The sequence below is a fragment of the Pygocentrus nattereri genome, chromosome 1, assembly GCF_015220715.1.
Source record: "Pygocentrus nattereri isolate fPygNat1 chromosome 1, fPygNat1.pri, whole genome shotgun sequence".
NCBI lineage: Eukaryota > Metazoa > Chordata > Actinopteri > Characiformes > Serrasalmidae > Pygocentrus > Pygocentrus nattereri.
This window is the reverse complement of record NC_051211.1, coordinates 251,919-279,711: the sequence shown is the minus strand read 5'-3', so window position 1 is coordinate 279,711 and position 27,793 is coordinate 251,919. Positions and strand designations below refer to the sequence as shown.

Below are 27,793 nucleotides of genomic sequence, written 5' to 3'. Positions count from 1 at the left end.
CAGAACTGACCATCCAACATCAATACCTGACCTCACTAATGCTCAATCAAATCCTCACAACAATGTTCAACATCTAGAGCAAAGCCTGCCAGAAGAGTGGCGGCTGTTACTGCAGCACAGACTCACTACTAACACCTTCATCTCAGAGGAAACTCTGTGGAGTGGACAGACAGAGTCAGATAAAATAAATAAAGATTAAATAAAACATTTTAAATTTCATTCCTGCACAAATTTACTGTTTTTACATGTAAAACATTCTAATAATTTCTCTAGAACATCTAATACTTCAGCTCCACATGTTAAAATGTTTAATTGTGAAAATGAACTGTATGAATTTTTGGGAGGACTAATAATAATAATAATGATGATAATAATAATAATAATCTGGTGACAGATGTTTTCTGACGTTCCTGTTTCTTTAATCGTGTCAGATTAAAATCTCACTGGCGCCACTCATTTTCACTGAGATTCATCTCTTGACATCAGATGAAAACCACAGATCTGACGTTTATCAGAGAAATCAGATCCGTTTTTATTCTATTCTGCAAGTTATTACGTCACTTAACACTTATGAAGATGCAGAGATGAATGTTGGTGATGAAAACGAAGAAGATGAGGAATAAGATGATGATGATGATGATCTCTGTATGAGCTCTAGGATAATGATGATGATGAAGGTCTCTGTATGAGCTCTAGGATAATGATGATGATGATGATGAAGGTCTCTGTATCAGCTCTAGGATGATGATGATGAAGGTCTCTGTATGAGCTTTAGGATGATGATGATGATGATGATGAGCTCTGGATCAGTGCGGATCTGCTAAGTGAGCTCTGAATGGTGTAACAGAGCTGTTGTGAGCAGTGAGGAGATTGTCCGGACCCCCGTGTGGTTGAGGGGGCTTCTCCATCTGCTCCATCACTGACTCCATCACCTCCATCACTGACTCCACCTGCTTCATCACCTCCATCTGCTCCATCACTGACTCCATCACCTGCACCCGCTCCATCACTGACTCCTTCACTTCCATCACTGACTCCATCACCTTCATCACTAACTTCATCACCTTCACCTGCTCCAACCCTGTTGTAGGGGGAGCTGGAGCCTATCCCAGCACTGGGAGGAAGGCAGGAAACACCATGGACAAGCTGCTAGTCCATCACAGGGCAGGCAGACAGACAGACAGACAGACAGACAGACCCACACAGACATGGGGAGAACATGCAGAATCCATAAACAATGACATTAAATCTGTATTTGAAACATAAGAGGATTTTTTATGCTGCTCTTCTCTTCGAGAAATGGATCAGAACCACTTCCTAAACCATCCGGCAGACAGTGAGATCTAGTAGGACAGTAGTTCTGGATTCAGAAGCAGAGCGAAGGTTATGAGGCTGAAGTTAACATGAGGCATGTAGCTAATGAGCTATCAGAGCTAACTCAGTGATCAGAGCCTGATGACGTTAAGATGAACAGCAGCTCTGATTTCATCAGATTTCATTTTACACTAACGTTTCTGCTTCATTTAGACAGCAATGACGGATGTGCTCAAACACGTTTTACTACTGTAAAGAACTGAACAAATAGGAGTAGCGTAACCATGGAAATGGGAGTAGTGTAACCATGGCAATAAGAGTAGTGTAACCATGGAAATAAGTGTAGTGTAACCATGGAAATAAGAGTAGCGTAACCCTGGAAATAAGAGTAGTGTAACCATGGAAATAAGAGTAGTGTAACCATGGAAATAAGAGTAGCGTAACCCTGGAAATAAGAGTAGTGTAACCATGGAAATAAGAGTAGCGTAACCATGGCAATAAGAGTAGTGTAACCCTGGAAATAAGTGTAGTGTAACCATGGAAATGGGAGTAGTGTAACCATGGAAATAAGAGTAGCGTAACCATGGAAATAAGAGTAGTGTAACCATGGAAATAAGAGTAGCGTAACCATGGCAATAAGAGTAGTGTAACCATGGAAATAAGAGTAGTGTAACCATGGAAATAAGTGTAGTGTAACCATGGCAATAAGAGTAGTGTAACCATGGAAATAAGAGTAGCGTAACCATGGAAATGAGTGTAGTGTAACCATGGAAATAAGGGTAGTGTAACCATGGAAATAAGGGTAGTGTAACCATGGAAATAAGAGTAGCGTAACCATGGCAATAAGAGTAGTGTAACCATGGAAATAAGTGTAGTGTAACCATGGAAATAAGAGTAGTGTAACCATGGCAATAAGAGTAGTGTAACCATGGAAATAAGGGTAGTGTAACCATGGAAATAAGAGTAGTGTAACCATGGAAATAAGAGTAGCGTAACCATGGAAATAAGAGTAGCGTAACCATGGCAATAAGAGTAGTGTAACCATGGAAATAAGGGTAGTGTAACCATGGAAATACGAGTAGTGTAACCATGGAAATATGACTAGTGTAACCATGGCAATAAGAGTAGTGTAACCATGGAAATAAGAGTAGCGTAACCATGGCAATAAGAGTAGTGTAACCATGGAAATAAGAGTAGCGTAACCATGGCAATGAGAGTAGTGTAACCATGGAAATAAGAGTAGCGTAACCATGGCAATAAAAGTAGTGTAACCATGGAAATGGGCATAGAGTAACCATGGAAACAAAATCTCACCCTAGAACGGATCATTTCCCATCAAACGATTCTGAAAAAGTGTTTTTGAACAGTAAACATTCACAGCCTAAAACAGACTCTGTGTGTGGTGATGTCACTGCTCCTCTATGTGTGTGTGTGTGTGTGTGTGACAGGGCTGTAGATTGAGCTGTGATTGAGGGGGTCCGCACTGTGGTGTAAATGAAGCCTGCTGGGTTAGGGGGCCGCAGGCAAACAGAGCTGCAGCAGTAATCTGACAGCCAGCTGGCAGGACTGACCCACAGAGTAAAGAGTGACCCATGAAGGTTGGTCTGTAAATATGTGTCGTCCCTCTGAATGCAGCTGTTTCAGGACACAGCTCCTCACCAAGCCTGGACATCTGAGATCATTAATAATTTCATTGAACAGTAACTGACCAGTTTAATTCCATTAAAACTGTCTGAATGACAAGAAACCCAGTATAAAAACACGACAGCTAAAATGTGCATCAAACGCACAATGAGCTGAAACTGGTAACCGAGCGGATCAGCCGGAATCCCGGAATCTCCACCTGACAGCCCGGTTCAATCGGCCCCTCACACACTCATGCTTTAAATCTGACCCCTCAATCATTTCAAATTAGCTTCACCCTCCAGCGTCACCGCCTGACTCTCCTTTACAGGCTCTATAAAATCAGCTCATACTGATAAGCAGTCAGGGTCAGTAAGCATCAGATATGGTCAATCAGGGTCAGATATGGTCAGTAATGGTAAGATACGGTCAGACCATTACTGATCATGATTGACATCACTGACCATAATTAACCATAACTAATATTAATATATAATAATAGTGACATTTTCTCAACCTCATGACTCACTATGTCAAAATAAAGCCTATTATGTTGGGATCCTGTGTAATAGTGAGTTGTGTAATAGTGAGTTAACGGAGTCTTTAAACATCACACTTACTATAAACAAATGATTCACTGATCTTCAGCATCAAATGAACTGGTTCAGTGGATCTGCTGTGGGTTAACAGGACGGGAAGCGTCAGTCACTCTCACCTGGGGGCTGCTGTCACTGTTGATCCTTGTTAAGGACCTGCTTTGTTGTTCTCCATCTCCTCCCTCTAGAATGGTTCTAAACACAGAGTTTGGAGAGTGTGTTTCACACGTGGGTGAGGAGAGCGCCGGCTCTGATGATCCCCTTAGAACGATCTGCTTTCAGCTTCAGAATTAAGGCTTCTGGAAAGTGATTAAAGCTACAGTGGAACCAAGACTCAGTCAGTATCTTACAGAACCACAGTGGAACATGTAAGACCATGCAGCATCTAACGGCTCAGGAACTAAAGACATAACTGGCTTCTCGTTTCAATTTTCCGTTCCACCTTAAATGGTGCAGCAGTTACATTCTGGAAACGAAGGTCACCATTTATGGTGGAACGGGAAATTTAAACAAGAACTGGCAAATAAGAACATATACAGAGAACCAGTTTTGCTCAAAGGGTTCTATATAGTGCACAAAAATGTTCTATAACTGGTAACAATGGTAGAACCCTTTTTCAGTGCTATATACCCTCACCGGCCACTTTATTAGGTACTATTAGGTATTATTTAATGCTAATAAAAGGCTGGACCCCCTTTTTCCTTCAGAACTGCTTTAATTCTTCATGGCAGACTTTCAAAAAGGTGTTGGAAACGTTCCTCAGAGATTCTGGTTGGTTATTTGAGTTCCTGCTGCCTTTCTATCATCTGGAACCAGTCTGCCCGTTCTCCTCTGACCTCTCACATCAACAAGGCATTTTCGTCCACACAACTGACCGCTCACTGGATATTTCCTCTTTTTCGGACCGTTCTCTGTAAACCCTAGAGATGGTTGAGCGTGAAAATCCCAGCAGATCAGCAGTTTCTGAAATACTCAGACCAGCCCGTCTGGCACCAACAACCACGCCACGTTCAAAACCCCTTAAATCCCCTTTCTTCCCCGTTCTGATGCTCGGTCTGCACTTCAGCAAGTCGTCTTGACCACCTCTACAGGCCTAAATGCAGTGAGCTGCGGCCGTGTGATTGGCTGATCAGCTGTTTGTGTTAACAAGCAACTGAACTGAACACAGTGGTGGTGATAGGAACCAGACGTCCCTCTAAAAGCTCCTCACAGTGGTGGTGATGGGAACCAGACGTCCCTCTAAAAGCTCCTACAGAAAGTTCCTACATGAACTGGTTCTGAATTCACTGCCTGATGACTGAGACGCTGTTTTATGAGAGTTTAGAGAACTTCAACTCCATTCATGGTGGAGGGAGACATGCAGGGCGCTGTGCGGCAAAATAGTCCCCAAAGAAAACTCATTATTCCAGATTTTCCACTGTTTTCCATCATCAACATTCCATATAAGCTCAGAAGACTCGTGTAGGTTCTCTGGTGGTTCTGGATGGTAAATAAAGTGTCTATATCTGTGTTGTAGTCATGGCAACGCCTGGTTCCCATCACCACCACTGGAAAGACGTCTGAACCGTTTCACACCAAACTGCTCTGAATCTCTCTGTATACATCTTAAACACTGAATTATGGGGGAATTTTTCAACATTTGGTGGAATTCCCCTTTAGGGATGTGTAGAGTAGCAGTCACTGATGATAATTTGTTATTTTTGTGTAGTTTTTATTAAAGAACCCTGTTTATTATTTGTGTTCCATGTTCTCATGTGTTCCCGTAAGGTTCTCCGTCTGCAGATATGAGTCTCGGTTCTGGATAAACACTGGGCTCAGAGCGGTGAGTCAGAGAGCAAGGCCTTGTGGGTGATTTATGGAGCCCTGCTGCCAAAAACAGGTCGTCAGGTCTGGACCAGCCCGTCATCCAAGCCGAGTGTGTTTGCCTACTGTCCTGACTCCCCCCACCCCCACCCCCCAACGCCCCTGCACACACCCACCTCACCCTCTGATGTCTGTGTGTCTTCGTTAATGAAGAAATTCTCGTACTTGGGTGAGACATTGCTGTCAGCTGAGACTCTGCCTCGCTCGCCCAAACCTCCACCCCACCCCCACCCCCCATCGTCCAGCTCAGACCTGAGGCAGCCGCCCTGCCCAGACCTGCTTAAAAATAAAACCGCTGAGAGGCTTCAGTGAGCCGAGCGTCGTGAGGTAACTGAGCGTCATTATTAAAGAATCTCCTTTTTAACAGCTGAAGTCAAATCATTTCGTTTCTCTGAATTAATAAATAATAGCAAGCAGAACTAAATAAACAGATTGATTTTAGGATTAAAATCCATCAGCCTGAGAAACAGACCTCCGCATTTAACCCATCCGTGCAGTGACACACCACATACACACTTGTGAACACACACACTAGTGGGCAGTGAGCACACTTGCCCGGAGTGGTGGGCAGCCCAATCCGCAGCGCCCGGGGAGCAGTGGGGGTTGGGTGTCTTGCTCAAGGGCACTTCAGTCACGTGCTGTCGGCTCTGGGGATCAAACCGGCAACCTTCCGGTCACAGCTCTGGATCCCTGACCTCCAGCCCACGACTGCCCCATGAATGATCGATTGAAAACAGTGATGTTTTCAGATCTTAGATTTTCACAGCGATTCTGTTCTGATCCGTTTAAACCCTAAAGGTATTAATAGGGACAGTAATGAGCTAAATACACACACTCATCATTTATCGGGTTCTTTCTGCTGGGAGTGTCCGTCCCAAACCCCAAACCCCTGAACTTACACTGCTGATTTCTTTTAAAGTGAAGTTGAAGGATCTCAATGCCACGAGTTTCATTTTTAAATTTAAAAACCTTTAAAACTATTTTTTTAACATGGTTTCAGTATGTAGGTGGAGTCTTAATTTAGCCCCGCCCCTGCGTTTCAGTGAGGCTGCATCCCTGCCCCTCAGTTAGCAGTTAGATCCCAGTGTTTTGGAGTAAATGTGTCCCAAAGTCTGAAAGTCAGTGAGGAACATTAAGAATCTCCATATTTTCTGCAGTTCAGCTCTTTTTAGTGTTTTAGTGTAAAATATGGTGATTTTCTGTGTGAACAGCTGGTCAGAGCTGCGTCTGCTGGTCATGAGCTGCTGAGTTTCTGAGCTCAGAATGAGCTGAAACAGTCACGACTGAAGCTCTGGGTACAGTTTGGGTCGTTACGACTGTTGTGGAACGTTTAATCATTAGTTTTCATAGAATAAAGATAATTCAGGTTTACAGACACTCAGTTAAAGGGCTTTAGTCTAAAATGATCATGTAGATGTTTTCTAACCCTGCTGAGGCAACAGGTGAGCACCTGAAAACAGCAGCTTCTCTGGACCAACAAAAACGGTCATTCATGCTGTTAGAAGCAGATGAGAGCTGGTCGATATGGCAGAAATATAACATCACGATACGCCACTCGGCTAAAAAATACCATCACAACTGTGAACAGTGGCTTTCCTTCAGCGTTGGTCAGTAAATCAGCTAAATTGACCGTCTTTATAATGAGTCACGCAGCTGGGCAGCGACTGATGAACACTACGATCAGGAAAGCCAATCGTCCTGAATTGTGATGTAATTTATCACAATAATGATAAATATTTATATATTTTACAGAAACCAGCCATTAGGGGTGTACTCTGTGTACTTCTGGTGCCGGTCCCAAGCCCGGATAAATGGTGAGGGTTGCGTCAGGAAGGGCATCCGGCATAAAACTTGTGCCAAAACTATCATGCGGATCACGAATATGATGCCATACCGGATCGGTCGAGGCCCGGATTAACAACGACCGTCTCCGGTGCTGTTGACCAGCAGGGTGCCGGTGGAAATTGGACTACTGTAGGTCGAAGACCATCAAAGAGGAGAGGAGGAAGGCGGGTTAGACGGCAGCGAGAGAGAAGGAAAGGCAGGAGTGTGGAGGTTAGAGTACGGACTCTGAACATCGGGACAATGACTGGTAAAGGCAGACAGCTTGCAGACATGATGGAGAGAAGGAAGGTAGATATTCTGTGTGTCCAGGAGACCAGATGGAAAGGAAGCAAGGCCAGGAACATTGGAGGTGGATTCAAACTGTTCTATCACGGTTTAGAGAGGAAGAGAAATGGAGTAGAGATAATCCTAAAGGAGCAGCTTGGGAAAAGTGTTCTGGATGTAAAGACAGTGTCAGACAGGATCATGAGCCTGAAGGTGGAGGTTGATGGTGTGATGTTGAATGTGGTCAGTTCATATGCACCACAGATTGGTTGTCAGTTAGAGGAGAAAGAGGAATGTTGGAGTAAGATGGATGAAGTGGTAGATGGTGTCCCTAGAGAGGAGAGATTCGTGATTGGTGCAGACTTCAATGGACATGTTGGTGAAGGGAACAGAGGGGATGATGAGGTGCTGGGTATGTATGGTGTGAAAGACAGAAATGCGGAAGGTCAGATGGTTGTAGATTTTGCAGAGAATGGAAATGGCTGTGGTGAACACGTATTTTCAGAAGAAGAACACAGGGTGACATACAAGAGTGGAGGGAGGTGCACACAGGTGGATTATATCCTTAGCAGGAGATGCCACCTAAAGGAGATTGGAGATTGTAAAGTGGTGCCAGGGGAAAGTGTAGCAAGGCAGCATAGGGTGGTTGTCTGTAGAATGAGATTAGAAACAAAGAAGAGGAAGAGAGTGAAGACAGAGCCAAAGATTAGATGGTGGAAGCTGAAGGAGGAGGATGGTTGCAGGCAGTTCAGGGAAAAATTGTAACAGGCCCTTGGGGGCAGTGAGAAGCTACCTGAGGACTGGAAAACTACAGCTAAGGTGGTGAGAGAAACTGGCAGGAATGTGTTGGGAGTTTCGTCTGGTCAGAGGAAAGAAGACAAGGAAAGTTGGTGGTGGAATGAGGAAGTCCAGGAGAGTATTCAGAAGAAGAAGGCAGCTAAGAAAAAGTGGGATAACCAGAGAGATGAAGGAAGTAGGCAGGAGTGCTGTGAGGCTGGTCGCATAGCAAAAAGAATGGTGGCAAAGGCAAAGGCTCAGGCCTATGATGAGCTGTATGAGCGGCTGGACAGTAAAGAAGGAGTAAAGGACTCGTATCTCTTGGCTAAACAGAGAGATAGAGCTGGGAAGGATGTACAGCAGGTTAGGCTGATAAAGGATAGAGAGGGAAATGTACTAGTGAGTGAACAGAGAGTGATGAGTAGATGGAAGGAATACTTTGAAGAACTAATGAATGAGGAAAGCGAGAGAGAGAGGAGGACAACGGTGGAGAGATCAGGATCAGGAAGTGCAGAGAATTAGTAAGGTGGAAGTGAGGGCAGCTTTAAAAAGGATGCAGAATGGAAAGGCAGTTGGTCCAGATGACAGACCTGTGGAGGTATGGAGATGTTTAGGAGAGACGGCAGTGGACTTTTTAACCAGGTTGTTTAACAAACTCCTGGAGAGTGAGAGGATGCCTGATGAGTGGAGAAGCAGTGCACTGGTCCCCATTTTTAAGAACAAGGGTGATGTGCAGAGCTGCAGTAACTACAGAGGTATAAAGGTGATGAGCCACGCCATGAAGGTATGGGAAAGAGTTGTTGAAGCAAGGCGAAGGCGAGAGGTTCAGATCAGTGAGCAGCAGTTCAGTTTCATGCCCAGAAAGAGAACCACAGATGCAGTGTTTGCGTTGAGAGTGTTGGTAGAGAAGTACAGAGAAGGTCAGAAGGAGCTGCATTGTGTCTTTGTGGATCTAGAGAAGGCAGATGATAGGGTGCCAAGAGAGGAACTGTGGTACTGTATGAGGAAGTCAGGTGTAGCTGAAAAGTATGTTAGGGTGGTGCAGGACATGTATGAGGATAGTGAGACAGTGGTGAGGTGTGCAGTTGGAGTGACAAATGGTTTCAAGGTGAAGGTGGGGTTACATCAGGGATCAGCTTTGAGCCCCTTCTTGTTTGCAATGGTGATGGACAGGTTGACAGATGAGGTCAGGCAGGAGGCTCCATGGACCATGATGTTTGCAGATGACGTTGTAATCTGTGGTGAGAGTAGAGAGCAGGTGGAAGAGAATCTGGAGAGGTGGAGGTTTGCACTGGAGAGGAGAGGAATGAAGGTCAGTAGAGACAAGACGGAATACATGTGTGTGAATGAGAGGGAGGGAGGTGGAAAGGTGAAGATGCAAGGAGTAGAGGTCGTAAAGGTGGATGACTTCAAATATCTTGGGTCAACCATCCAGAGCAATGGACAGTGTAGAAAAGAGGTGAAGAAGAGGGTGCAGGCAGGATGGAGTGGGTGGAGACGGGTGTCAGGGCTGATGTGTGACAGAAGGATAGCAGCAAGAGTGAAAGGGAAGGTCTACAAGACAGCAGTGCGTCCTGCTATGATGTTTGGTTTGGAGACTGTGGCTCTGTCTAAAAGACAGGAGGCTGAGCTGGAGGTGGCGGAGATGAAGATGCTGAGATTTTCGTTGGGAGTGACAAGGATGGACAAGATTAGAAATGAGCAGATCAGAGGGACAGTGAAGGTGGAGCAGTTTGGAGATAAAGCCAGAGAGGCCAGGTTGAGATGGTTTGGACATGTGTTGAGGAGGAATAGTGGATATATTGGGCAAAGAATGTTGGAGATGGAGCTGCCGGGTAGAAGGAGAAGAGGTAGACCTCAGAGAAGGTTTATGGATGTAGTGAAGGTGGACATGGAGATGGTTGGTGTGAAAGTAGAGGAGGCAGTGGATAGGGCAAGATGGAGGCAGATGATCCGCTGTGGCGACCCCTAAAGGGAGCAGCCGAAAGAAGAAGAAAGAAAGATTTATATATTTTACAGCTCAGAGAGACCTGGACATCAGAGCTGTTACAGACTGACCACTCTGTTCTACAATGTCAGCATCCAGCCTCAGTCAGGAATCAGAAGTCTGGGGTCAGGGATCAGGGGTCACCCCCGCAGCAGCTTGCTCTCCACCCAGCGCTGAAGCACAGTTTGGTTTGGTTAAAGGCCTTAAAAGGAGCATCATCACAGCCTCACTGTCCATCAGAGGTCAGTCAACTCTGAATATGAGTTTAACGTTTCAGCTACTGTTCCACTTTTATTATTCATCTTATTATTGCCAAGTTAGTTTTACATCCTCTCTATATTTTTATTATTACATTTACTTTATCCTTATTTGATGTTGTTCATTACGTTTTTATATTATTATATTTATATTGCAAAATTGCCATTTTAATGGTTCATTAAATTTTGTTTTACTATCAAATGTATTTTTATGATTCTTATTCTTTTTTTATGATTTGAAATGTAATTTTTGTCAATCCCAGTTTTCTGTATTGTTTAGGCTGCACTGTAAACGAGGGTCTCCTTCCCTGTCCTCCATGTTTAAATACAGGCTGATTGACTCCTTATAACAAACAGTCAGGACAGACCATAATAAGTCTGCGTCATCACAGCCTCCATCACCCACACACTGACCTCAAACTGACCAAAGCTTTAAAAACACATAACCTCTGTGTTTCTGTTCATATTGGACAGTCAGGGGTCAGATCAGTGAAGCAGAGCCGCGTTTCTGACCCTGAATCTGGTTCTTTTCCACAAACTTCGCCTCCAAACCTGGAAAACCACTTTCGGAGCTCAGGAAGAACCAGATTTATGATCTTTAACAGACTCGGTTTCTTCCACCGCGCCTCAAAACAGAGAATATCACAGCTACACTCACTGACCAAGCAGCTACAGAGCGGACACAATTACAGAAACACCACAGGAAACATTAATACTGACTGGACACTTTATTAGAAACACCCACCCTACAGGTGCCCTTTACTAGACTCACCCCCTCCACACACACACACACACCCACACGCCAGCTAGGGTTTTTATGTCTTTTACCCACAAGATAAAAGAGAATAGAGACAGGCACCAAAACGAGCTTCAGCCCTGAAAGTGACTCTGCGCTATAAACTTCACTGTGGAGGGTTAACGGTTTTCCAGGAAGAGGAACAGATCTGAGGGGTCAGAATGTGGCCTGCAGACTAACTGTGAGGCAGCAGGTGACCTTTCTGACCCCATCCACACTGTACAGGGTTAAACTGCACACAGTGCATGTCAACAGCTCCTTCTAGTGGACACACTGTGAACAGGACACTGACTGCTTCACAAAACTCTCTTTGGTTGTTTTTAGTGACGTATGGGGGAAGTCCACCAATTTCTCAAGATGTCTGAATAATTCAGTCACTGAGATGAAAACGGAGAAGGACCTTCCTGTGAGGAGCTTTTAGAGCTGGACGTCTGGTTCCTATCACCACCACTGTGAACAGCTTTGACTCTTAAATTTCTCTAGAAAAGAGTTTCACACCAAACCGCTCTGAATGACTGTTTACATCTGAACTCTCTTAATTATGTAAAAGTTCCCCTTTAAGCTCCTGTCCTAATGTTGGATGGCACTGTCTGCAGGGACAGAGAGAGGGACACCCAGGGACAGAGAGAGGGACACGCAGGAGCACAGAGGTGGACACCCAGGGGCACAGAGAGGGGACACCCAGAGGCAGAGAGAGGGACACCCAGGAGCAGAGAGAGGGGACACCCAGGGGCACAGAGAGGGGACCCCCAGGAGCAGAGAGAGGGGACCCCCAGGAGCAGAGAGAGGGGACCCCCAGGGGCACAGAGAGGGGACCCCCAGGAGCAGAGAGAGGGGACCCCCAGGAGCAGAGAGAAGGGACACCCAGGGGCACAGAGAGGGGACACCCAGGGGCACAGAGAGGGGACACCCAGGGGCACAGAGAGGGGACCCCCAGGGGCACAGAGAAAGCAGCTGAAACAAACGCTGAACTAGAAACGAGAAATAAAAGATGAGGAATCCTCTGTGACTCTGAGACGAGGCAGACTTCGTGTTTCAGCTGTCTGCTTTTAATGGAGCAAATACTTTCAGTACGGCTTCGTAGCTCAAGCCTTCTTGTGGTTTTGGGGCAGCTTCTCTATTTTGTTTTGTTTTTCCAGCCCTCCTTTCTTTTCCGTTTCTCTAAATACCCACCTGAGCCACTCATCCCTCTACAAAGGTGAGGCAAAGGGCTGCCGTTTGCCTCGGCCTTAAGTAGAGGAGTCCGCAGATGTGCCAGGTTAGGCCTAATCAGCCTGAGGGCTTCTGAGAATTAAGAGTTGCCTGAACTTATGGCACCTCGCGCCATCGTCCTCTGCTGGCATCCAGTGGCGCAGGCTGGGCCCTTACAGTTTGGTGGACGAGGGATCAGGCTGTGGGGCTGTTTTTCAGGGGTTAGTTCTAGCGAAGGGGGATCTTAATGACTCAGCGGACCATGACCAACTTTGTGGAACAGTCTGGGGAAGAACCTTTCCTGTTCCAGCATGACTGAGCCTCGGTGACTAAAGCAGCTCCATAAGGTCATGACTGGGTGAGTTTGGTGTGGAAGAACTTGACTGACCCTCAGAGCCTTGACCTCAACTCCATGTATTAGTGCTTTTTGCTGCTCAGTTTTCATAAATGCTGCACAGTAAGTTCTTCAAACTTCATCACTGCGTACAGAACTAATTTTCAAAACAAAGTAAATGAAATTAGTTCAACCTGCATGCTACAGGCCCTTCAGCCAACAGCAGGGGGCACTGCAACTGTTTAATGGACGTTTGAAAAAAGAGAACAGAGGGAGGTTAGCAGACTTTGGGTCCTGCTCTCATCCAAAAACAACACGAGGGAGCAATGACCCAGAGATCCAGAGGAGCGAGGTCTGCTCCCGGCCTTCACCTCCCGCAGCCCGTAAATCCGCAGGTGATAAAAACACAGGACAAATAAAACAGTTACAGCTTTCCTTTCCCCGGAGACTTTACACACTCAGTTAGGACCAGGAGCTGCTCTGAGCTCAGAGTCCAGACTGAAAGCTCAGCTGAGACGCTGCAACACCTCAACAAACTCTCACAACGTCTTAGACGAGCTCCAAACATAGAGACTGAACCCTCACGCTATTAACACCACACTTCATCCTTAGAGGGGAATTACACTGATTCCAAGGGTTTTCAGTGTGAAGTGGTTCAGACATCTTTCCAGTGGTGGTGATGGGAACCAGGCGTCGCCATGACTACAACACAGATATAGACACTTTATTTACCATCCAGAACCACCAGAGAACCTACACGAGTCTTCTGAGCTTATATGGAATGTTGATGATGGAAAACAGTGGAAAATCTGGAATAATGAGTTTTCTTTGGGGACTATTTTGCCGCACAGCGCCCTGCATGTCTCCCTCCACCATGAATGGAGTTGAAGTTCTCTAAACTCTCATAAAACAGCGTCTCAGTCATCAGGCAGTGAATTCAGAACCAGTTCATGGAGGAACTTTCTGTAGGAGCTTTTAGAGGGACGTCTGGTTCCCATCACCACCACTGTGAACAGCTCTGACTCTGGAACAGAGAATTTCACACCAAACCGCTCAGAACGGCTCTGATTACATCCCAGCTGTTTAATTACACAGAAATAAGCTCATCCTTTAATAATAGACCTTTGTATTTAAGCTCCTATTATTGCTTTAATGTATTCTGTACTTTCTTTTGATTATCCATTGTTTCTTTACGCTGTTCTTTTTGCCACTTTACTTTATTCGTCTTCATTTTTCCTTTTGCTTTTATTTGTGTAAAGCAGACTGACCTGTATTTTCACATGAAATGATCTTGAATAATAAATTTGCCTTTAAATTTATTTTAAAAATGCATTTTAAATATTCAGAACGGAGGAACATGACCATGAAATGAGTGATTTACTGTTACAGAGCAGAAATAATGGAGAGGCTGTGATTGAGTCCGAGTGCTGGGCGTGTTGGAGCTTCTCTACAGGAAGGACGTCAGCAGCTCTCAGCTGAACTTGGCTTTAGAGAAGTCCATCTCAGGGTGCTGCTCCATGAACCTGCAACCACACACACACACACACAGTCATTACTACACTCACATTATTAGGAGAGTCTCAGCTCTAACACACACACACGGTCACTCACTGTCCACTTTATCAGCTCCACTGACCATTCAGTTCCCCTCTGTAGTTCTACAGTTACAGTTATCTGTTTCTCTGATACTTTGTTATCCCTATTGATACTATGTTATGTCCTGTGGGCAGCGTCCTGTGGACAGCGTCCCGTGACCACTGATGAAGGACTAGAGGATGACCAACACAAACTGTGCAGCAGCAGATGAGCTGTCGTCTCTGACTTTACATCTACAAGGTGGACCGACAAGGTAGGAGTGTCTAATAGAGTGGACAGTAAGTGGACACAGTGTTCAAAAACTCCAGCAGTACTGCTGCGTCTGATCCACTCACACCAGCACAACACACACTAACACACAGAATCAGAGAATCTGAGATTTCTTCCCATTTCTTCACAAATAAATGATGAAGATATTAAGATACAAGATAAATGAAACAGCATAGCAGCATCTTATTACAGAGCATTACTGGTGGCGCAGGACTGGACGGTTATTGGCTGCTTGTAGAAGCAAACAGGCGAAAAGTAAACAGAGAGAAACGCTGTAATCACAAGCAGCAAAACGCGAAGCTACAGGGCGCCCAACACACGGACGCTCAACATCTAACACCTCACGGACTGTTTCCACGACGACTCGGCCGGCTTTCTAACCTGTGCTGCTGCCTCGACCTCTGCTTTGGCTTTAATTTAATCTCCGCTGACTCGGGAGTCATTTTATAGAGTAATTAACAGAACAGCACTGACGCAAGTGAGAACAGCAGTACGTGGCTTTGATGAGCCTAAAATCCAAAACATATTTACTTTAATTTTTCTGGGTGTGTGGAGGTCTGTGGGTCTGGAGGTTCCGGTGTATCACGGGGTTTGCATGGACTCGTCCTACATCAGCGGAGATGCTCGCAGCAGCAAACACTGGGGGAGTTGACCAGGACCATGAGCAGAGCCCAACGTAGGGGGCTGCAGGCGGGATTGAGTGAGAATCACACTAGATTTTGTGGGCAGGCGGACGTGAGTAGTGGCTGAATCAGGCGGTGTGGACACGAAGTCCCTCCCGTTCAGAAGACTAAATCATCAGACAGACGGACGGACGACAGAAGAGAATTCACTCTGGATTTAAAGCCCTCGCTGCTCACTTTCCAGGTCAGATTACATCACCGAGCGTTAGGAAGTGAACGATATTGACCTGTGCCGTGGCTCCTCCAGAGGAACAGCGCAGGGTTAATAAACTGAGCGCTGATAAGCCGAGTCAGTCCTTACTACCGTCTCTCTCTCGCCGTTATCAGGTGGCAGTGACACTCGTGATGACCTGCTTCCCGTCACACTTCACCTATAATCACTTTACCAGCAGATTCAGCTCCGTTTACCACGCAGAGAAACCGGGCCACCCGTTACAGCACGGACACTCAATTAGGGTCTGACCGACAGGACCGGCACGCAGCAGGGTCCAAACGGCCAGCTTTATTTCCTCATTTAATGCGAAACCTTTCCGTACAAACTCACCAGCATAGCAATCTGTGCTACGCTGGTGAGTTTGTGCTATAAGCTTTTTAAATGTTATTAATAAACCATAATTACCATTTTATATATAAATATATAATAAAATATAAATGACAGCACTCTGACCTGCAGTGACCGTTACTGTAAACTGGGGTGGGTAATACGACCATATTTACTGTTACTGTGGCAAATTATGGCATCTTTCTTGATTATGTTTAATTACAGATCATAATTAGTCCTGTTTAACTGGATTTAGTGCAGCGCAGCGGGAAATACTGAATAAATCAGTCAGTTCTCATAGTAATTGTTAGAAGTGACATCTTTTGTTATCTGTTATTAAACTTCAGAAAAACCACAACGCATATCATTCTGTTCCTCAGAGTGCACTTTATTTCCAAAAGTATTCGGTCGTCTGGCTTCACACACATATGAACTTGAGTGAGATCCCATTCTTAATCCATAGGGTTTAATGTGATGTCGGCCCACCCTTTGCAGCTATAACAGCTTCAGCTCTTCTGGGAAGGCTTTCCACAAGGGTTAGGAGTGTTTATGGGAATTTCTGACCGTTCTTCCAGAAGCGCGTTTGTGAGGTCAGACACTGATGTTGGACGAGAAGGCCTGGCTCACAGTCTCCGCTCTAATTGATCCCAAAGGTGTTCTATGGGGTTGAGGTCAGGACTCTGTGCAGGCCAGTCAAGTTCTTCCACACCAAACTGGCTCATCCACGTCTTTATGGACCTGCTTTGTGCACTGGTGGGCAGTCATGTTGGAACAGGAATGGGCCGTCCCCAAACTGTTCCCACAAAGTTGGGAGCGTGAAATTGTCCAAAATCTCTTGGTGCTGAAGCTTTAAGAGTTCCTTTCACTGGAACTAAGGGGCCGAGCCCAACTCCTGAAAACACCCCCACACCATGATCCCCCCTCCACCAAACTTTACACTCGGCACAATGCAGTCAGACAAGTACCGTCTCCTGGCAACCGCCAAACCCAGACTCGTCCATCAGATTTCCAGATGGGGAAGCGTGATTGGTCACTCCAGAGAACTCATCTCCACTGCTCTAGAGTCCAGTGGCGGCGCTTTACTCCACTGCATTCCACGCTTTGCATTGCGCTTGGTGATGTAAGGCTTGGATGCAGCTGCTCGGCCATGGAAACCCATTCCATGAAGCTCTCTACGCTGTTCTTGAGCTGATCTGAAGGCCACATGAAGTTTGGAGGTCTGTAGTGATTGACTCTGCAGAAAGTCGGTGACCTCTGCTCACTATGCCCCTCAGCATCCGCTGACCGCTCTGTCATTTTACGTGGCCGACCACTTCGTGGCTGAGCTGCTGTCGTTCCCAATCTCTTCCGCTTTGTTATAATCCCACTGACAGTGGACTGTGGAATATTTAGTAGTGAGGAAATTTCACGACTGGACTTGCTGCACAGGTGGCGTCCGATCACGGCACCACGCTGGAATTCTCTGAGCTCCTGAGAGCGACCCATTCTTTCACTAATGTCTGTAGAAGCAGTCTGCAGGCCGAGGGGCTCGGCTTTATACACCTGTGGCCATGGAAGTGACTGGAACACCTGAATTCAGTGATTTGGATGGGGGAGTGAAAACTTTTGGAAATAGTGTATATGTATATCTGCCACCCTCACTGTAAACAACTGTACTCCTAATGTTTAGAAGTGTTAGCAGAGGACTCTTATTCTGGCATTCCTGCTGAGGAGGTTAACAGGACCCAAAATAGGGGCCCTGAGCTACTGAATGTAATTATCAGCTGTGATTTAAATATCAGGGCAATAACATCAATAACTTCAAAAAGGGTGGGATGCTGTGCACAGTAGGGTTTAAATGATTTGCAAATCACTGCTCATTTTTATTTACGTTTTGCAGAACGTCACCTTTTTTTGGAATTATTATTATTATTATTATATAATAGTAATAATATATGGTCCGCTTACTAATTGTCTGGCTCTATGTGTTGGTAACTTAGGTTCCTGAGAGCTGCAGTAACTCCAGGAGCTCCAGGCCGATACAGACGTTACACAATGACTTTACGACCCTTATTAAAGAAACTCAAACTGTCCTTGACCGGCAACAGTAGGAGTTAACAGGACGCCTCCACCACACTTTTATTTAGCCTGTCAAAATTTCATATGCTGTTCTATAGAGGCAATATCCGGCACCGAGCCTGTAAAACCCTGAGAACTTACAGCACAATCAGCACCAGCATACAGCAGCTGCTGTGGACCATAAAGCACTAAACAGCCTCACTGTCATCTGCACATAATCAAAAACTGCCTTTACAGAGGAATCAGACCAGACAGTCTGACAGCTGCTTTAAGGTGGAGCAGATCTGTAGACATTTACATGCATTGAATAATCCAATTATAATCAGATTTCTGCAGATACATTCAAACGGTGGTGTAAACAGAACACTCTGATTCCTTAGATCAGATTAAGGTCTAGAAATCCGATGAAGAAATCTGATAAAGAGGCTCAGTAATCAGATTTCTCAGTGCTGTAAACTCTTACTCTGATTTCTTTCACATTTCTCAGTCTGCACATGTGCAAAAACAGACTAAGCTATGAACTGGATTTAAATATTCATCGTCTAGATAACGTATGTTCATATTTTCAGGTAAAGCAGCGCGATAAAAAAAAAAGAAAGAAAAAAAACGACGTCTGAGTTTTACGTTACGTTTACATCACGTCTTCTTCTGTGAGTTTATTGGCTGGTAGTAACTCAGAAATCTGATTACTGTCTGACTCATGTGAACCTGGAATTCCACATCATCCGATTACCGAGGTGCATGTAAACGCGTTGATCGGATTACTGACGAAATCTGATCTTCTGCCGTTATTCTGCGCATTTAAACGGCCTCACTGATATAAACATGAACTAAATGTCCCTGCAGCTGAACTCACAGCGCCGAATTCTGACTCCACTCAGAATCAATTCACAATTTCTGCCGTTTCCAATCTTCACGTCCTAAATTCAAGACCAACGATTATTTAGAAATGAAAACTACAGATCACACTGAAGATTTCTGCACCGTGCTGCCGTCACACGTTACGCTCACATCTAACCCGCACGCTGAAATCAGTGGTGGGAGGCGGGCGAGAAGATTTCTTTCCCCATTTGTTCCCATTTTAAACTAATATGTTTGCATCTATACTTCATGTAGAGAAGTGGCTTAAGGCTCTGCCTCAACCTGCTGGCAGTTAAGGTCACATACTTCTTCAGGATGTCCTGCTTCTTCTGCTCCTCAGACGTGGGCAGACCCATGGACTTCTGCCTCTGGTCGTACATCATCTTCTCCACCATGCTGCGCGTCTCACCATCCAGATCAGACAGCTGAGCAGAGGACAGACGAAGGAGAGGAGCACCAAGAGTCAAACAGGCGTAACACACCAATCTAAAAACTACACAAAACAGAACTGTGTGCGCAAAATGGACACAAAATCAAGACGTAAGGAAAACATGAAACGTAGAAAACAAGTTTACAGATACAGCAAAATGACCACGGACTGTTCAGGACTTGGAGGAGTAGCAGAGCTTATATATTAGCAGGGCTGCACGATGAATCGCTATCATTCTGTGGTAAACGCATCATTAGAGCTGCGATGACCATACAGACCTAATGACCTCACACATGCAGCAGCGGAGAGGCGTCATTACATCACAGCCATAAACCGGTAGAAGCCTAAGGAGAGCTTCTCACTCAGTGCTGTGTTTTCAGTGCACGTGGCAATAATGACCACCAACACAACACACACATTTAATAACACAGCAAATAAATAAATTAAAAAAGATCCATTATTTTATCCATTTTGTCCGTTACTGTGGCTATATAAAACATCCAGTACGTAAACATATCTTTGCTTTGTAACTTTTAAAGAAGAAGCTGTTTCAGTGCAAAACCGCGCTCTCGGTTCTGACGCAGCAGCTGTTCGCGTTTCATTACTTTTTATTTGTACAATAAAAGATGCCTTTGTAATTTTATATTCTGCTATTTGCTTTAATCAGAGGTTAGTTAGCTGTTAATGCACCAAACAAAGTCTGTACCTGCATCACAGCCAGTTAGAGGTGCATTACTTAATAAAAAATGATCATCTCGTATCATCGTGACATCAGTTTGATCAAACAGCGCGTTTAACGTCCGGATCGTCCAGCCTGATGCTCAGCATCAGTATCAGCGCTCAGGGTGAATTTAAAACGAGAATTTAAATAGAATTTACAATCATTTGTCTGTGTCTGCACACTGTGAAACTAGACCTCAGCATTTAACCCGTCCATGCAGTCAAACACCCACAGACATGCACACTAGTGAACACACAGACTAGGGGGCAGTGATGACACCTGCCCGCAGCAGTGGGCAGCCCTATCCACAGTGCCCGGGGAGCAGTTGGGGGTTAGGTGTCTTGCTCAAGGGCACTTCAGTCATGGACTGTCAGCCAAGGGGATCGAACCGGTGACCTTCCGGTCACAGGGCTGGTTCCCTGACCTCAGTCAGTGGGTCAGTGGGTGCCGGCTGCTCACCTTCGAGTTCTCCGGGCAGATTTTCTTGGTGTTGATTTCCGGGTCTGTGGTCACCAACTTGTTCCACCACTCCATTTTATTAATCTGGTTTGGATACAAAAATAAACTGAAACTGCTTATTTCCACAAATGGACAGAACACTGAAAGAGTTGGAGAGATCCAAACGGGCCGTAACAAAGAAGAACATCTGCATTCCTTCGTACATTCATCACTCTTCCTACCTTCTCCAGATGGACCGTCACCACTTTGCCATCCTCGATAAGCCAGGAACTCTCCTCCACCTTCACCTCGTTATACAGCGGGGCGTCAATCACGGGCGGGTGGCCCTTTAAGCCCACCTTCAGACAGCGTCTCTGAATGTCCACCACCACGTCTTTCCCCTTCAGCCGAAACTTCACATCAAAAGGCACCAGGAGCTGCAGAGGAAACAACGGCCAAACAACGCTAACCACACAGGAGACGTCGCTCATCTGACTGACGAGAAACGGGGCTGAGCTGAAACGGTTCAGCAGAGAGGCAGAAATGACAGCCTAAATAAATAAGTAAATAAATAAATAAATAAGTAAATGGCCAACGACAAAGATTCATCGGTCAACTAAAAACAGTTCATTTAGGACGATGTGTGTTGAGGACGCCGAGTTTCAGTGGCTTCTGCAGCTACACACTGTAACTGCCCGAGTGGCACAACCGTATAAACGCTGACCAACAGATGGAGAGTTTGCTCCCCAGCGCTGCTCCAGCCGTCCGTGCTCGGGAGTCCTAGGGAGTAGAACTGGCCTCGCTCTGGGTGGGTAGGATGCCTCCCCCATTTCTCCCACCATCACTCAGTGCAACACTAGTCAGCGCAGGTGTCTGTTAACTGACGTAACAGATCTGCTGGTCAGCGTCTCCTCTGAGCTCGTTCTGCTGCACAGGGATGCTGCGTTACTGGCAGCTGGGAGTATCGTGTGACTGGGGGAGACAAAACTAGTGAGTGGAATTAGAGACGATTAAATAAAAAGGTAGATTTACTGATTAAACTGTTCATTTATCGCAGACTAAAGGAAACAGAAGAGCTCTGGTGCCCAGGCCAGGCTAAGACCAGGTCTAGAAGACCATCCTGGTTCTGTGTTTGCTAACTGGAGACTAAAGCGTTGTACTTCAGATGAAGCAGGAGGTGATTGAGGTTCTGCTGTGTCTTAATTTGAAACAGGACCGAAGCCTCTGAAACTCAGCCACTCAGTGGATGGACCGACCTCTAATGATAAGCAGGTCAGGCTGTTGCCTTATGACCCATACTGTCACTGTTGAGTGGGTGAGGCGGGGGTGGGGGGGGCGGCGGCTGACACGGTAAAAATATTGTACTTCAAGACATTTTCACAACAGACAATGTGCATCACCATATTCTGTTTTCCAATAAGTTGGAATGGATAAAACCTGCAGAGCCACATAGACATATTATAATAACAATAACAAACTATAATTATTCTTATTCAATGTTTTACAAGCTGCACTAAATACAGGTAAACAGGCTGACGCTGTAATGAACAGTCTAATGAATAGTCACTGTTCTTTAAGTAGTGACGACATTCACAATACGCACAGAGAAAAGCGTGGAAACATAATTTATCACAATAATGACAAAATATCGTCACCTCTGGAGCGCAGACAGTTGTGTAAGGTATCCTTCTTAATTCTGCTGCTGGGCCTGTATTTTACCTACATACAGCAAATAAGATTATGCGTGGAAGTGCTTTCAAAATGTTTCTTTACAACCAAAACAAAGCTAGAACCCTGACCTAGAACCCTCTGTTATAACTCAAATCATCCTAACTATGTTGATACAGCATTTAACAAACTAGAGAAGCAATAATGACCCAAGAGGTGATTAATAAGACGTCATTAATGGGGAATATCTGATCTGAGAGCTTTCACAGACGCAAAGTGAGAAACTAGAGTCGGAGATCTGTGAGAACCTAACAGAACCGGACTATTCGCATCAGACCAAACACTGCTCTCGAACATCTGTACAGACAGGCTCAGATCCACCCTGTCGCTGTGGGTCGGGTCGAATTCGGGAGGAATGGCTTCTGGACCAAAATTTCAGGCCTGCATTAAAAAATAAATAAATAAATGAATAACTCACGTCCACTTCTGACAGGGTTTGTGTCCATCTGTAGTCGGGCAGATCTGCTCCGTTTCCAGAGTTGGGCTTCATCTTCCCCTTATCCTTCTCATCCTCCTCTCCTTCTGAGTCGGACTGAACAGCACATGAACATGTGATTCATCAGCATATAACACGGTTTAGGGTGAGATGTGAAAAGTTAAGCAGCAACAGTGAAATCTTCACTCTGAAATCTGATGTTTAGTCTCCATGACGACTGAATTCAGTTCAATATCTATTCCAGAATATCAGCTCCTCCCTTCATGACCTCATCATTAACTCCAGATCAGAAAATCACACAAACATCCTGACTGGACTAAACCTCCTAAATCCTGTCCTAACTTTAGGATGAACCCCAGCAGGGTCCTGACTTTAGGATGAACCCCAGCAGGGTCCTGACTTTAGGATGAACCCCAGCAGGGTCCTGACTTTAGGATGAACCCCAGCAGGGTCCTGACTTTAGGATGAACCCCAGCAGGGTCCTGACTTTAGGATGAACCCCAGCAGGGTCCTGACTTTAGGATGAACCCCAGCAGGGTCCTGACTTCTGTTTAAGGCCCGTTTCTCTGGTTCTGAGGCGGCTGAGTCAGGCGGCGTAGTTCACTACCAGCATAATGAGCTCCATTTATTCCTACTGTAAAACGCGGCTTTCACTGGGAGATGCTTTTCTCTTCTAACTCTGCGTTTTAAACATCTCAGACGCTGCCGACTCGAACTCCACCACCCCTCTGATCACCTTCCTGCGTTAATGTAGATGATGGAGTGTTACAGTGATGGAGGTGAATAATGAGGAGGCAGAGCTGGGGTGTCTGTTCATTAGGAGGAGCGTTAGCGCACTCGCCTAAAGCGTTTGGTAATGGAGACTGAAACTGGGGAGCGGCGACTCCGATAAACAGCGTGGGTGACTGTGATAAACAGCAGGGGGCGCTCTCACAGCATTCACAACTTACAGTTAATTACTCTTTAGTTCTGTTTGGGCTTGTTTTCACATCAGGACCAGCAGCTTAATTCATATTTTAACATTATTCTGATTTCAGCTGTGTGTATCTCAGTTACTGGGAACCACTGACTGCTGACTAGTTTTAAGATTTCCTAACTGAAAATCAGAGGCTGTAAAATGAATCTGTGAAAATTCCTGTCTTGACCTGTGAGAGGGTGTTTCTGTAATACGGCTCCTGAGGTGTAAACAATCTAAACGTGTGAAGTGAACCCCTCACCTGCTTGTCTGCTTTATCAGACGTTTCTGCAGCAGCAGCTTGCTCCTCTTTCTTCTCCTCGACCTTCCTCTGCAGAGATCAGTGAGGAACAGTCAGACAGAAGAACACAATCAGTCCAGAACAGCAACGACCAATCGATAAAATTCTAAATCTAAAATCATCGAAAACAGAAAAGCAAACAGAATAACTGGCCGACAGGTAAACCGATGACCACGCCTGAAGGTGCTAACAGCCCTGCTGGGAGACGGACTGAACTAGACAGCTACTTCACCCTTAAACAGCTAAACCCATTTGGAAATTGAGGATCACATTCCTTTAAGAAGTGCGCAGGAGAAATGTGAGCACCTGGACACACGGCTAGACGACAAAAGCACCTTTCAATACCAAACTCGTAAAAACGTGGTTCTTTAGAAGAGAAAGGTTCTATACAGAACAATGAACACGATTAACCGATTAAAGGATTCTTTACATCATGAAAGTCTTCTTTTTGGGGAAGGGTTCTTTATAGCACTGAAAAGGGTTCTTCTATTTTTGCAATATCAAGCTTGGAACAATAGTAGAACCCTTTTTGGTGCTATACAGAATCTTTTTCAAATAGCTTCTATATGCACAGTGTAATGTGTGTGTGTGTGTGTGTGTGTGTGTGTGTGTGTGTGTGTGTGAGAGATGGTAGGAATGCAGGTTTTATATTTATTTTATTCTCTACATGTGAACATCTGTCTGATTCTGGGCTCTGTGAACTCCTGTAACCAAAACCAGATTCCTTGCATGCGTAAATCTGGCCAATAAAGCTCGGTTCTGGTTCTGAGTCTAAAGTGTCTACAGTGGATGTTCCATCAATCTGAAGAATGAGTTCCACCACACAAAACCCTGCGAAGACCCACAGGGACGAGCTTTAAGAGTGTGGGTCAGTGTTGATTTCTGTGATTATATCTGCCAAAATATTATAAAGCAGAGAAACTGAAATTCACCACCTCGCCTGGCACTACATGTGACACGTATATAACCTACATGTCTGCTGCTGGAACAAAACCACTTTTGTTGTTTTTCAGTTTTTGACATAATCAGAATTCACATGTTACGCTTTACACTGGTTGTAAACTTCATGATGAATGAAAATTCCGGTTCCATTGACTTACATTAATGCAAAGTGTGTTTTTCCCACTTGTGTAAAGTTATAATTTGGAAGATGTTGTTCGATGGATGATGGAGGTTTACATATCGATATGCTCATATAATCTCCAAACTTCTTCTCAAAATTACCTCCAAAACTAATTTCTTAACCTTGAAGAGAAGCTAAAAGAGGAACATACTGGCGTTTTTCAAATTCTGCAACAAAAAAAAAACGCAAAAGGCCAAAACAGAGATCCGAAGTTTGGTTCTGACGTGATTAACAACATTCACGACTGTCTGAGCAGTGAAATGATGCCAATGCAGGAACTCAGCATCACCTAAACCCTCCACTGTAATAAACACACCACCAAACATCTCGCCACAAAACGGGCATATTCACTTTTAAAGCACCTGGTCAATCTCGGTCTGCAGCCTGTCCGCCTCCTCGTCTGTGAGCTCCTTAATCCTGGGCTCGTTCTCCGCCTCCTTCCTCTTCCTCTCCTCTTCAGCCTTTAGCTTGGCAGCCTGTTCCGCTTTCTCCTTCTTCTCCTTCTCCTGCCTGGACTGCTTCTCCTTCTGGGCTCTGAGAGCCAGCTCACTGTGATGGGCAAACGCCTCCTTCACCAGCTTGAGGAGGAGCATGAGGAGGAATGACACACACGGTCACGAAGATGCTACCAAATGTCACCTCACACACAGTAAGGAAAAACAGACCTGGAATGTCTGGAAGGTGGTGGGAATTCTCGTATCATCTCACCTTCTCTGGAGCTCCGGGTTCACCTCCAGTGAAGAAGTCAGTCTTTCGTCTGAGGAAGCTGAAGAATGTGTTGACCAGCTGCGAAACAGAGACACCAGTGATGTTTCTGGACACTTCGTGAGGATTTAGATGGAATTCTCCGTTCCACCTTAAATGGTGCAGCAGTTAACCGAAGTTACAGGCGCCAACTGCGGCACCATTTAAGGTGGAACGGAGAATTCCAGTACTGCTGTTGCATGGAGGATTCGCGTTATTCAGACCCTGCTGACTACACCAGCGATGAAGCTGGAGCCGAGCGGCTTCTCTGGACCGCGGACCGTCACTAAAACCCGCAAACCGGCGCGGCAGCCGCCCTTAGCCGGGCAGCTAACGCTAGCTAGCTACAGTGCTACTCCTGTTTGTGTAGTTAGCGCCACATTTTACCTCCTGAACTCCTCCTTCGTGCTGCTGCGCCATGACAAGCAGCATCCCGTCATACTTCTCCTCATCGTCGCCCATATTCACTGTTATTATTCACAGATTCCGAGGAAATAAACAGTAAACAGAGCCGAGACGCTAACGTGGAGTCACGCTCTCTCAGCGTCTCACCGCAACCAGTTCCTAGCTACAAGGACCGCCCCGAAACCAACCAATCACAAGAGACTACATTTGACGGACATGACGGAGAGCCAATCATACGTTGAGGTTTTTAAAGGCGTCATTACTGTCGCTCTCCCCACAAAAGCCGTTGAGAGAACTCTCTAGAAACGCCTGGAATATGATTTATTTATTTAATGTATGTTTAATGTGATTCCGGTCTCCAAACTCATTAAAGGCCGTTACTGAATAAAAAAAAAACTCAAAGACAAATAAACACCATATCTCCTAACCTGCATGCTACACTAAACCTACTGTACTGAGCATATGAATGGGCCTCTAATGATGGTATACTTTATATATTTTGACACACTAAATATTTTAATAGAGTTTTGGATATTTGGATAGCACATATATCCAAAACCCCTCCTTATGATCAAGTTCAGATGCTTCAGCCACACCCATTATACACACACGTAATCATCATAGATAAACCCTGGCAGAGCCGAAGAGCTTAATGACTTTAAAGCACTGTTGTGGGTTGTCACCTTCGCCACAGTCAAATGCCTTCTCCAAATCCACAAAGCACATGTGGACTGGTTGGGCAAACTCCCATGAACCCTCCAGAATCCTGGAGAGGGTAAAGAGTTGGTCCAGTGTTCCACGACCAGGGCGGAACCCGCACTGCTCCTCCTGAATCCAAGGTTCGACTATAAGCCGGACTCTCTTCTCCAGTACCCTTGCATAGACCTTGCCAGGGAGGCTGAGGAGTGTGATTCCCCTGTAGTTGGAACACACCCTCCGGTCCCCTTTTTTAAAAGAGGCACCACCACCCCAGTCTGCCAATCCAGTGGCACCACCCCCGATGTCCACGCAATGTTGAAAAGGCGTGCCAGTCAAGAGAGCCCCACAACATCCAGAGCCTTGAGGAACTCGGGACGGATCTCATCCACCCCTGGAGCCCTGCCGCCAAGGAGCTTTTTAACTACCTTAGCGACTTCGGCCTCAGTAATGGACAAGCCTATTCCCGTGTCCCCAGACTCTGCCTCCTCACTGGAGAACGTGTTGGTGGGATTGAGAAGGTCCTCAAAGTATTCCTTCCACCGCCCAATGACGTCTTCAGTAGAAGTCAGCAGCACACCATCTCCACTATATACAGTGCTAGTGGCACACTGCTTTCCCCTTCTGAGTCGCCTAACGGTTTGCCAGAATCTTTTCGACTTAAAGTCACTTTCCAAGGCCTCACCGAACTCTTCCCACACCCGGGTTTTTGCCTTGGCAACGACTGAAGCCGCAGATCGATTGGCCTGTCGATACTTGCCAGCTGCCTCTGGTGTCCTACAGGCCAACCATGTCCGGTAGGATTCCTTCTTCAGCTTGACGGCATCTCTCACCTGGGGTGTCCACCACCGGGTTCGAGGATTACCGCCCCGACAGGCACCAACTACCTTGTGACCACAGCTACAGTCAGCCGCTTCAACAATGGAGGAACGGAACATGGCCCATTCTGAGTCAATGTCC

At 45.6% G+C, this 27,793-nt stretch overlaps 1 protein-coding gene across 1 annotated transcript; it reads right to left on the bottom strand.

The window, feature by feature from the left end:
- Window positions 1–13,915: 13,915 nt before the first annotated feature.
- On the bottom strand, window positions 13,916–26,317 carry nudc (nudC nuclear distribution protein). Its single transcript, XM_017682765.2, has 9 exons — window positions 26,120–26,317; window positions 25,697–25,774; window positions 25,351–25,566; window positions 23,827–23,895; window positions 22,592–22,705; window positions 20,688–20,882; window positions 20,467–20,550; window positions 19,163–19,281; window positions 13,916–14,370 (listed from the first exon to the last, which is right to left on the bottom strand). The coding sequence occupies exons 1-9, from the start codon at window positions 26,192–26,194 to the stop codon at window positions 14,319–14,321; spliced, it is 1,002 nt and encodes a 333-aa protein (XP_017538254.1). The 5' UTR covers window positions 26,195–26,317; the 3' UTR covers window positions 13,916–14,318.
- Between the last annotated feature and the right edge of the window lie 1,476 nt (window positions 26,318–27,793).